This window comes from Erythrolamprus reginae, chromosome 2 (assembly GCF_031021105.1).
Source record: "Erythrolamprus reginae isolate rEryReg1 chromosome 2, rEryReg1.hap1, whole genome shotgun sequence".
NCBI classification, from domain to species: domain Eukaryota; kingdom Metazoa; phylum Chordata; class Lepidosauria; order Squamata; family Dipsadidae; genus Erythrolamprus; species Erythrolamprus reginae.
Window position 1 is genome coordinate 125199479 of NC_091951.1, and position 12226 is coordinate 125211704.

The 12226-nt window shown below is 34.8% G+C and overlaps 1 protein-coding gene across 2 annotated transcripts in view; it reads right to left on the reverse strand.

The window, feature by feature from the left end:
• Positions 1 to 12226, reverse strand: part of SH3PXD2B (SH3 and PX domains 2B) — a 151632-nt gene that overhangs the window by 46240 nt on the left and 93166 nt on the right. For both annotated transcript variants that reach the window (XM_070739409.1, XM_070739407.1), the window contains exons 4-5: positions 8526 to 8602; positions 2519 to 2610 (exon numbers count right to left, since the gene is read on the reverse strand). In XM_070739409.1, the coding sequence (XP_070595510.1) occupies positions 2519 to 2610; positions 8526 to 8602 (169 nt within the window). The remainder of the gene's footprint in view (positions 1 to 2518; positions 2611 to 8525; positions 8603 to 12226) is intronic.

Below are 12226 nucleotides of genomic sequence, written 5' to 3' on the forward strand. Positions count from 1 at the left end.
ATAACTCTTCTAATCTAGCCAATAAAGTATTTCTCAACATCAATTTGCACAATATCTTTGCATAACTGTGCATTCCACACAGATGATGGCAAATGAGTTATATGTATGCTCAAAATAGTTAACAAAAGGACTTCCAGCCACAGGCAGCTGCTAGTCACAAGGCAAATGTTGCATCAGGCAAGGATAGGCAGAGAATGGATTGCAAATACCCTAGTTTTGCAAGAAAAACACACACACATATGTTTGCTGTTTGTCGATACAAGTTACTCAAGAAATTGACAACAAGAAAAGGCTTTTTGCTCTTGTTTTTTCTTGACATAAAACCATCATGTACAATTAGACATGGTAATATATTTTCCTACTGCTGAAGTTTATAAGTTTATAACTCACTGATATATGCACGTTTTCATTAATGGAAATAGTAAGCAATTCCAAGTTTTATTGCTATTGGAACAGAAGAAAGCACATTGAATGGCAGGTTTAAATGAGATGCTAAAGTGACAAAAAAGAATACCAGTAAGTGAGGAAACAAGTAATTGGCATTTTACTTCTAAGTGTGAGATAACTAAGACACAGGATACAAAAATTGGTGGGAGAAATAATGTATCCTTTCCTGTTGAGAAACAAGAAGAAATGTCTCTGGAGTAGTGATTTAGATCTTGTTAGCAGCAGTGGTATAAACTCACAAACATACTGTAGCACTGTTTTATTTAAAAAAATAACTTCATACTGTAATGCAGACTTAAAATATGCTCCCCAGCCACTCTACTGAATGAATTGTGACAGCTGTGAAATGACAGAGAACATACTACAAGGACAAGTCAACAGCTTCAAACACAAAATATTTGTAGCTCAGGGTTGAATTGTGAGGTTTTTGGTGCTCTCTGAGCTTGGTTGTTTTCTTGCAGAGTTTCATTATAAAGATAACATTATCAGTAGTTGGTAAGGAAACCTCTGCAACAAAACAACCTGAGAGAGCACCAAGAACTTCATAATCTTCCCTTTCCATTGTCTGCCAATCACACTCTATTCTTTTTCCATCAATTTTATTACAGTTGGAGAAAGGTCAGATTATCATCTATGAAGGTTATCTATTGAATTTGGTTGCCACGCAGTGTCTACGTGTTTTGAAAGATCAGATAAAATGTAAGAACTTGGGTCTTAAAACAATTCTAATTCCCCTCCTTACTCTTATCATTACAAGAATATGATTATCAGATCTACAGCTCTCCCATCCTTCCTGTGTTTGCCTTCAAAAGAAGATGGAATGTAGGTAATCATTCAGTGGTTCTACAATTCCAAGATTACTTCTCTCTCTGCCAGAAATAGCACTCTTTCTTCTAATACACCAGCCTGCATATTCTAAAACACACTTGCTATTTAATTCCCCAAAGAGCTAATCAAAGGTTTCAGTTAAAACTTAGCAAACTTTACTGCCATAGTAGTAAAACCTGGCTTATAAAGACATGAGACCAGACCTCAAAGCAATTAGATAGAAGCAGACAGCATGAACAGTCATCTTCTTAATATTTGGAACTCCACCATCCCTTCTAGAATCCCCTGAAGATATGTGAAATATTTCGCTACTTGTTGATATCATATACAAAAAGTTGTCACTCGCTGTTATCTTTAAGAAAGAAGATAGGTAACTAGAAGGGAAAGAAGATTCAGGCTACTACAAGATATGGGAGAATTTCTATAATTGGTTAAAAGAGAGAAAGGATAAAAGAAAAGAAATTATATAGAAAGACAGCCCAAGATATTAATATAGAAATTTAAAGAAGAGTATGCAAGTATGCAAATATGTGAGCAATAGGTGAACAAAAACAAGGTAAAAATTTATATCTGATCAAAATTCTGAATGAGATGGGGAGGTAAATATCACAAATGTATGTTTTATTTATGTTTTTTTGGTTTGTCTTTGTTTTGTATGTGTAAGTTTAAATTATTATTATTTTTTAAAGAAGAAAGGTAACATTTTGTATGCAATGAACTGATATCAGATATACTGTACAACTGTTTTGGTTTACAAAATAGGTTTCAGGTTTGTCTAGGCTAATTTATATTAAACTCTTGTACAATGGTATCTTGGTACTCATCGTTAATTAGTTCCAGGAGGTGTGATGAGTGCCAGAAATGATGAGTACCAAAACAAATTTTCCCCATGAGGAATAATGTAGTGAGTCACAATGCAGCCAACAGACTCAAGTATTAGCTTGTGTATAGAGTAACAAACAAAGAGTATACCAGGACAAAATTTTCATGTTAAAATGCACTGAGTACCAAATTTCATATTTGGTTGAATACTACTGTAATTATTTTTGTTTATAAAATGTTATTGGAAAATGTCTATTTTCTACATACAATGGATTGATCTGGCATTCATTTTTACATTTCATTTTTCACTGATGAAAATATCTGTGTATTGTTATTCCCTCTCTCAATTTACTCTTTATCTCTGTCATACAGACAGAGAGTCAGACACACATGAAACTGTAGCTTATTTACAGTAACTTACTCTTTAGGGGGATTTAGATCCTCTGGCCTTGTTTCAAAAAACTGAAGAACCTCATCACACTGAGAGATGTATGGTGGCAGTTGGATCAGAGCCTGAAAAACAAACATACCTGTGATTTATAAAAACATTGTATTTAATCAAAATAGTAGCACTTGGAAATACATCAAAGACTGACTGTCAGCTTTATTATACATGAATGGACATTTTAATGAAAAAAAGATAGCATGGATCCCATTTCCACTTCCTGGTAAAGGTTGAAGGTTTAGAGATAGCAAAACAACCCAAAAAACCCTTTCCAGGTTACTGACTGAATAGAATAAAGTCCAATATAGTGATGAGAACAATTGAAGAGAAAGCAAAAAAACCCCCAAACCTTAGGTATGCAGTGGAAACAATAATTTGAAAAAAAGGTGATTGAAAATAGTTAAAAGTTGAACTATAGGTTCAACTATGGGTTTTGATCCTCACACTTAGGCAACAATGCCATATATTTGGGTTCCTGGGCAAATTACTTATCTTCCAGTTTGCCCTGCCCATCTGTTAAGATTTAACTGAACTTTGTTATTCTATATTCTGCTCAGTGTTTGGGATCAGCCAATACCAACATGATAGTTAACCTGATTTTTATGTAAGTTTTCCCACCCAGTGGCCAAAAGCATTCCATAACATTCATTCTGAGAATTCCTAACTTTGTTCTATTAAAAGTTAGGATGCCTAACATTTTTATTCTATTTCTATTAAATCTCCTATTCCTATTTATACATGGGTTTGGGGGCTATGATACTACATTATTGGAAGAATTTATCATTTCTTTTTATGAAAATATTACAAGATAATTGTCGGGTCTGGAGACCATCTTGGGCAGTAGATCTTCAGGCCTCCCACATTTAGTGCTGTGGGAAACTGGGATGGCGGTGGGTGGAGGGATATAATCAAAATAATGTTCCTTTCTCCAAGAGTCAAGGTCATTCTGCCCTTCACCTGGAAGAGTGTGTCTGGGAGGCATCTCCAGTTGGGACGGTGCATTGATTGGACAATGTGATGGACATGTGAATGCTGGAGCAGGGGCTTGAACTTTCTTTTGAGTGTGAAAAACTGGAAGCTTTCAGATTTGGATTTTCCCAGATGTGCCAATATGGCATCTCTAATAAAATGGAGCTTTGAGAAAATTTAAGCCTCAGAGTTTTCTTTTCTTGGGAGTGTTATTTGGAACCCTGACAATTATCCTTGGAAACGATATCCCCGTTTTCCCCCCTTCTCAAGAAAGCAAAATAAGAGAAGTGATAGTTGCTTATACAGCTTGTCAAAAGGACGTGGTTAATCTTAAATCTTGCAGCATTCAGCAAGATGGGTAAATATTCACAACCACAGCAATTTCCATGTTTTGTTTTTTACTTATATGGAAAGATTTTCCTCATGAAAGAAAGCACTAAACCAAGGATACTACTACTGCTGAAGTTGTATTCATACTGGGAGAAACTGGAATTGCTTTACATACAGGTTTCATAGCATTTTTACAAACTACTCTCCTTAGTCACCAGATGTATACAGTATGTGCAATTAGTTGAAAGACAGTGCAGAGTTTATAAGACTCACCAGCTTTAAAAAAATACTTGAGTAGTCTATATAACAATTATTATTTGGTATATTTAATCTTAAGACCTTGGATTGTTGTTTAGAACCTGGTTCAATTAGCAAATATTTTTTAAAAATATTAAAATGCAATTTACTTGGGACCATGAAAGCAAATTATATACTAAACATACTACAAATATACTAAGGATGCAAAGGGTTTAAAAAAAAATGCCAGGATGAGTTCTTCCTCTGTTTTGTAAATTATACTACTGTTGATAAAAACTGAAAGTGATCTTTATTTTCTGCAGCCGTATCATATTGTCCACTATTTCTTTGAATTTGTTTTCAAAAACAGATCCAGGAAACTACAGAAACACACACAGGAAATTACAGACCAATCAGCCCTAACATCAATACCTAGGAAGATACTGGAAAGGACAATTAAAAAAACCAGAACTGTGAACAACTGTGGATGCGTAGAAGCAAAAAACCTCACTGAAACACGGGCACACCTGCGTCTCCATGTGTGATTTTGCTAACTGCACGGGTGCAGAAGCATAATTCCACTTGAACTCATGGTACCTCCAGAGCTGCGGGGGCGAACCCAATAGGCATTCCGGCTAGCAGCCCACCCCTGCCTCCAAGCTCTATTTTGATTGATTGATTGATTGATTGATTGATTGATTGATTGATTGAAAGTAATCCAAGTTACATATCTCCCATCTAATAGCTATGTTTTTTATTTTGCAAACCAAGAATTTTGCATTTGTCTTCATTAAATTTCATTTTTTTAAAAAGTTCAGGTCATTTGTCTAGCCCATCAAGATCCCAGAGGATTTCACAAACCCATTCAATTTTGTACCACCTGCAAAACTGTAAGCAATCCTTTCATGTTCTCATCCAGATCATTAATAAAAATGGTAAACAGCTGAAAACCTAGGACTGCACCTTGAGGAAATAGGTACCATTCTCCAACGTGTTAAGGAGCAAGTCAACTACGATTTTCAAGCCAGCAATATTCACTTGAAAGTTATCTCTATCCCTAGAGCATACAAAATCAGATTGTGAATTAACATCCCATTAGACATCACCCTTTATCAAGGCATTGCTAAAGTCAACATACATTAGGTGAATAGCATTAGCACAATCTATCAAAGGCACCCAATCAATACATGAGTAAGGTTAGTCTGGAAAGATTAGTTCTGATCACAGGTAAATACTGCTTTGTTTTGAAGAAACACTCTGATCTCTTTATGATCTGCTCTACAATCTTTCCAGGTATTGATGTCAGACTTGACAGATCTATACTTTGCTGAATCTCCCTTTGTTCTCTTTTTGAAAAAAGGAACATCTAACTTGCTTTCCTCCAATCATCTGACACTTCATCAGTACTCCAGAATTTTTCAAAGCTAAATGCATGGATATACCACCAGTTACTTTTTTCAGAATGCAAAGCTACAATTCATTTGATTCTACAGATTTATTTTTTTCTACCACGCTCAAGCTTTTCTCTTCATCCTATTGTTCATAATTTTATGGTAGAACAGTTTCAGAATTGTTTAGCTCTGTTTTTTTTATATATATATACAGATACTTTTCCATTATTTTTGAAGACATTTGAAATCGCCCTTTTAGTCTTAAGTATTTCACCTGACTCATCTGGATATTTCATTTTCCTGACTTTCACTCTACAGTTCTAGATTACTTTCCTGTAGTCTTCCTTCTTGATCCAGCCCTCTTTTTTCCTTTTCTAAATGTCTCCTTTTTGCTTTGCAAAGCCATTGTGGCTTCTTATGTTATCCTCCATTATTTTTCATTGTTGAAATTGTTTGCAATTGTGCATTTGTATCTCCTCGAGGTTCGACTACTGTAATGCTCTCTACATGGGGCTACCTTTGAAAAGTGTTCGGAAACTTCAGATCATGCAGAATGCAGCCCATGTCACACCAACACTCCGCAGTCTGCATTGGTTGCCGATCAATTTCCGGGCACAATTCAAAGTGTTGGTTATGACCTATAAAGCCCTTCATGGCATCGGACCAGAATACCTCCGGGACCGCCTTCTGCCGCACGAATCCCAGCGACCGGTTAGGTCCCACAGAGTTGGCCTTCTCCGGGTCCCGTCAACTAAACAATGTCGTTTGGCGGGACCCAGGAGAAGAGCCTTCTCTGTGGAGGTCCTGACCCTCTGGAACCAGCTCCCCCCGGAGATTAGAACTGCCCCCACCCTCCTTGCCTTTCGTAAAGTTCTTAAGACCCATCTCTGCCGTCAGGCGTGGGGGAACTGACACATCTCCCCCGGGCCTATACAGTTTATACATGGAATGTTTGTGCGTGTGTTTGCTTTTAATAATGGGTTTTTTAGTGTTTTTTAAATTATTAGGTTTGTTCTTACATTGCTCTTGTTATTGTTGTGAGCCGCCCCGAGTTTACGGAAACGGGCGGCATACAAATCTAATAAATAAATAAATAAATAAATAAATAAATAAACAAACAAACAAACAAACAAACAAACAAATAAATAAATAAATAAGCAAGCAAGCAAGCAAGCAAGCAAGCAAACAAACAAACAAACACAAACAAACAAATACCAACTATCTGTAGTTCCTTTTCTTACTGGGTTTTTTTTGGGGGGGGTAAGCATGCAAGAGATGTCCTGAAATAAGATGGGCAGCTATAAATTTTACAAATAAAGAAATAATCATTACCCTAACTACACTAAAATTTGCTCCTTTTTTGAAGTTTACAATACATGGCAACTACACTTGTTTTTCACCACTGGAAAACCTGAAGGGCCAAGTTAGGGACAAATCATTATGCAAAGAATCTATTAGGTCACTAAAAGTTGACACCAATGTGATGGCACATAAACTATCAGCCTTCCTTTCTTGCTTTGTTCCACTTTAGAATTTAGAATACAGTGAAAATTCCTCACTTGAAATGAGAACCAGATTTACCTTACCTTTTTAGATTGAGAAATACATACACGTATTCAGAATGTCAGGCAAATTATGCACCTTTAAATATCTACAATTTGTCTTCCTATGAAACAGAGATTATAATAAGCAAGGCAGACATTCATTCACACACATCCATGTGCATTCCAGAAAATAATTTTAGGGTAGACTTAATCAAAATTCCAAATGTGTCCATGAGCCAAATAGATTTGGGACCCCTGTAACTGAGCAGTAACTAGATTATAAAGGCTATTATTTGAAGGATATAATGTGAATTATTTTCAGCAGTGGGAAAATAGAGCAATCTAATGGAAGTAACTTCTCTCTAGATGAGAAGGAAAGTTGCTTTCATCTTTCATCTAAGTTCTAGCAAGGAATAAGTTTGATGATTAGTGATTGAGTAATAAATGAGGCAAATTAGAATTTTATTGGCTTGGCATTAATAGAATCATTATGTCATCTACTTTCTGACATGGTTCTAATGACAATGTATTCACCATAATTCAGCATTTAATAGTGAATTTAAAATACCAAATGAATCTAATGATAATATATTAATAATAAATCAGCATTTCCATTCTGCATTACAAATGCCCCCAGGATCTAATAAGAGAAAATACACAATTATTTAAAATTTACATAGACATTCTATAAAGCTATAATATTCCTGAAACTAAAAATATATTTCTTTGATTTACCTCTATACTAACTGAAATGGCCTGCAATTTTGATTATCTGGACAATTTGGAATTCTAGGATGGACACACACACGCATCCCCCCACCAACCTTTTCAACTGCCCATCTCCCTCATAAATAACCATAGTACAGTGGTACCTCTACTTACAAACTTAATTTGGTCCATGACCAGGTTCTTAAGTAGAAAAGTTTGTAAAAGGAGGAATTTTTCCCATAGGAATCAATGTAAAAGCAAATAATGTGTGCGATTGGGGAAACCACAGGGAGGATGGAGGCCCTGTTTCCTCCTAGGAGATTCCTAGGCCCCACAAAGGCTTCTCCCTGCCTTTTCTGCTTACAGTTTTGGAGGCTCAGATTTTCTACGGAGAGGGGCGGCATACAAATCTAATAAATAAACAAAGAAACAAAGAAACAAACAAATAAACAAACAAACAAATAAATAGGTTCTTCAGAAGAGGCAAAAAAATCTTGAACACCTGGTTCTTATCTAGAAAAGTTCGTAAGTAGAGACGTTTGTAGGTAGAGGTACCACTGTAGTTGGATTTTGGGGTTAAAATCCCTCATCCCTTCAATTCCAAATCTTTGTAAAGTAACCTTCTACTACTTGGTGGTACCTTCTGATCAGATGTACACAACAACTGAATGAACAACAGTGACATTCCAGGTCACATGAAAATGCATAAATATGAAGCAATAATGATGGTTGCAATTGTGCATAAAAAGGAACCTTATGTTGAAAGTGATACCTTGATCAAGCTAATAAAAAAATATCCATTACCTTACAATACTCATCAATGGGTATAAGACGTTTAATAGCAACATCGCGGATGTGGCTTCGGCGGAAGAGAATTTTGCCTGTGATAAATAACATAAAGAAAGAAGAAAGTTATTAGTTGTTTTATTAAAAACTCACTCTTCTACAAACTTTAAGGTGATAATAATTCCTAGTCAATGGTACATGAATACACTTTTTCAGAGCAATCATATAAACGGTCCTTTTCCAATCTTGAAACTCAAACACATTGGGAAGGCACCAGACTGGGAGAAGGCAGAAGAACATCCACATATAGATGTTCAAAGATAGAGTTGTTTTATTCATATCTATGATAACTGAAACTCATAGAAACTTAGACCTTCTGGGAAATGTAAGTGGATTTGGAGATGAACGTGGAATATTTTTTCTCCATTACAAGTTATTTCCAAAATAGCCCTCTGGGGAAACTATTAGACAGTTCTTTCCAAAATACACAATAGCAACAGGACACAGAGTACAGTATATTAATCTCTTACATGCATACCCCCAAAATAATATGGAACTAATCAGTGAAAAGCAAAATACTCTTTGTATCAACTTGTCAGTATAATGAAAGAGAAATCACAAATGGAACCATCATAAGTGCATTGCAGATATACACAGTTCTCTGAGAAAACCTTAGAGTCTTCTTATATCAGTTTCCTCCAACACAGTATATTGGACTTCCTAGCCAGTCATCTGTAATTCTAAGAAGTATAAGAGGCCAATGGAGCAGGAAAATATTATTTGAACCCAGCCAACAGATATTAATAGAATATAATTAGCAGACACGTATGCCCCATTCGGATACATAATTCATTTTTTATATTTACCACTACAAAGATTCCAGGAGTATACAATAAAAATATTCTTTCAAATGTCAATCTATAAAATAGCAGTGTTTCTTTATATATATATATAAACACATTAAACCACATTTAAAAGTAATTAAGTAAACAATCATTTGCAAATTATAGCAGCTTAATGGCCAATCTGAAAACAAATCTCTTTCTCACAATATTTCATGTTTCAAGGAGATTAATTGTTATTAAAATTGTTATTAAACTGTTAATATTGTTATTATTTTATTGGTAATGGCCCTGGGTTGGGCCGAGAGGCAAAAAAGGAGCTCTGATGTTCCTTCAATATACCAGGGTGATTCAACACAAATAACATGTAATCCTTCCCTGGTACAGAGCTGAAGGGATTGGATATTGTAGCCTAGAGGTTAATTTTCTGCCTTACAAGGCCAAGGTTGCAAGTTCAAGTTCCAGTGAGGGTATGGCTAGCTGATGAGGCCAAAATAAGGCCGAAATAGATCTATCCTAGTCTCCCTTAATTTTCAAATTCAGCAAAAACATGTGATACACACACAGACACACACACACACACACACACACACACACACACACACATATATATATAAAATATAAATATTAAATTATTATTAAAAAGCTAATAATATCTGTCCATCCATCCATCCATCCATCCATCCATCCATCCATCCATCCATCTATCTATGATTTAAAAACATCTACTCTCAGGCTGATAGTAAATATTTATTCAAACGAGATTACAGAGGGAAATGACATTCCCTGTTACGTTTTTAAGGACACAATTATACAAACTAAAATTTCATATTGTTCTTTCCAAAGCCAAAAAGAAAACTCCCATAAACTGACTGCAAAGCTGCAAAAAGCATGAAGTATTTTTATTTTAGATTACTTTAACTGTCATCTACTTCATTTATATTTGCAAAAAATTGGAAAACAGAAAACTGATTTCATTCATTTACTGAAATATTTGATGCTGCCAAATCATTTTACTGGCTAAGTCTATTAGGAGATGAAACTTTGAAATACAAAATAGTATCAAAAGGACCTATGCTTTGACAATTCAAAGGCATTGTTAAGTTTTCAAACAAAACAAAATATGCTATATAAAATAATTTGAAGAGCTGTTTAGAACAGCATATTTGAAAACAAAAGCTGACATTGTAACTTTTTAATTTGCTTTTTTTATTTGTTTATGCTTTCCCCTTTATGTGCACATCTAATTTATATGGTAGCTTTTCCCTACGCAGAATGCAAAACTTGATTTAACAGAGCAGTCTATTTTCAAAGACATGATCTAGGAAAAAACAGACACATTTTTGACATTTATCAATCCTTGCGGCATCCCCAATCTGCTTGTTGCTGTTGTTACTTTTTATTTTTATTTTGCTGTTCATGTGATATGTATGTCCATGTATGCACAATAAAACCAGCAAATAAAGCTTTATTTTTTTTAAAAAATTGATCATTATTAATTGCCATGGAAAGGAGGGATACCCTGCTTTATATAATTGGCCAGAATTGATTTCAAATTCTATAAAATCACCGTTACAGATTTAAATATTTCTTTGATAAATTGTTTAATAGCAAGTTAGTTTTCTAGTGAGTTGGTTTAGAACAATTTAGTTTATATTTAGAAGTCCAAAAGCATCTAGGTTGGCTTATCTGAGATTCACAGCCAGCAGAAGTAAATTAAAATTTACAACCCATTTCTTCTTATTGATGTACCCATAAACCATTCGGGCAATCAAAATAAATGGCCAGTTAATCTTGCTTGCCATTTGCACAAGCAATCAGAGTAATGCATGCTCATGTCTCCACTGCAATGAAGAACATTAGGACTATTTCTTCTAATCCACAGGTGCTGCTTTCCTTACAATTTACATTATTTTAAGGAAGCAGATAACATAAAAAGCTTACGGTCTTACAAAAAACAGAATACAGTTGTCATATTTTTAGCTGATCACAGACATGCTGGTGCCACTTTTCTTTACCAATTTATCTGATCCTCTGTCAAACAAAGTACCAAACATATCATTGCTGTGTTTCAAAAAAATATGTTCAATTATGGTGTTTCTAAGTTTACAAACACTTTTAATTTCCAATAAAATGTAAAAAGGCGGCAGCATTAATATCTGATACACCTCTCGACCAGATCATACATATATAAAGCAGGGTGAAATATTTCATACTTTTGACTTGATAAATGAAGATACAAGACAGAGTTGGTAGGAAGCCAAGAAGACACTCAACAATAGAAGATGTTTTCTTCTTTCTTGGGAAGAAGAACTCTGTCATTATCATAAATGTAGACCTGGTCTCTAAAAACCCACAAAATGCTTTTTAAGATATACAATGACAGCATATTTTACCCTTAGGGTTTAGCAAAGTTACTTTAAAAAAAATAGGGACATATAGCCAAGGTTATTTTCTTCTTATATGAACATGAACCAGTGATTTACTTTAATTATTTTATTATGCGTACTCGGAATAGCTTTCTGTATGCAGAAATGGTAAGAAGCTAATTTGAAAGAGATTAGAATCTTCCATCTCTTAGAATTCTGTATATACCCTAGCTTTAAAAAAAACCCTAATGAGTATCTACACAGCACCTTCTTACAGACACTCAAAGTGCAATGCTCAGATCAACATCTGGAGCAGACTTCTGCAACATGATGGGGCTATGATGACTTAATTGTTCAGGCTTGAGAGAAAGAAACCAGGGAAAGGAAGATTATATAACATTCTTCCATTCAATTATTTATATTTTGCCTTCTTTTACTTATTTTAAATAAGAAACTGCTTACAAAGCTACATTTTTCGACAACCTACTTCGAAACAGAAAAGAGATGG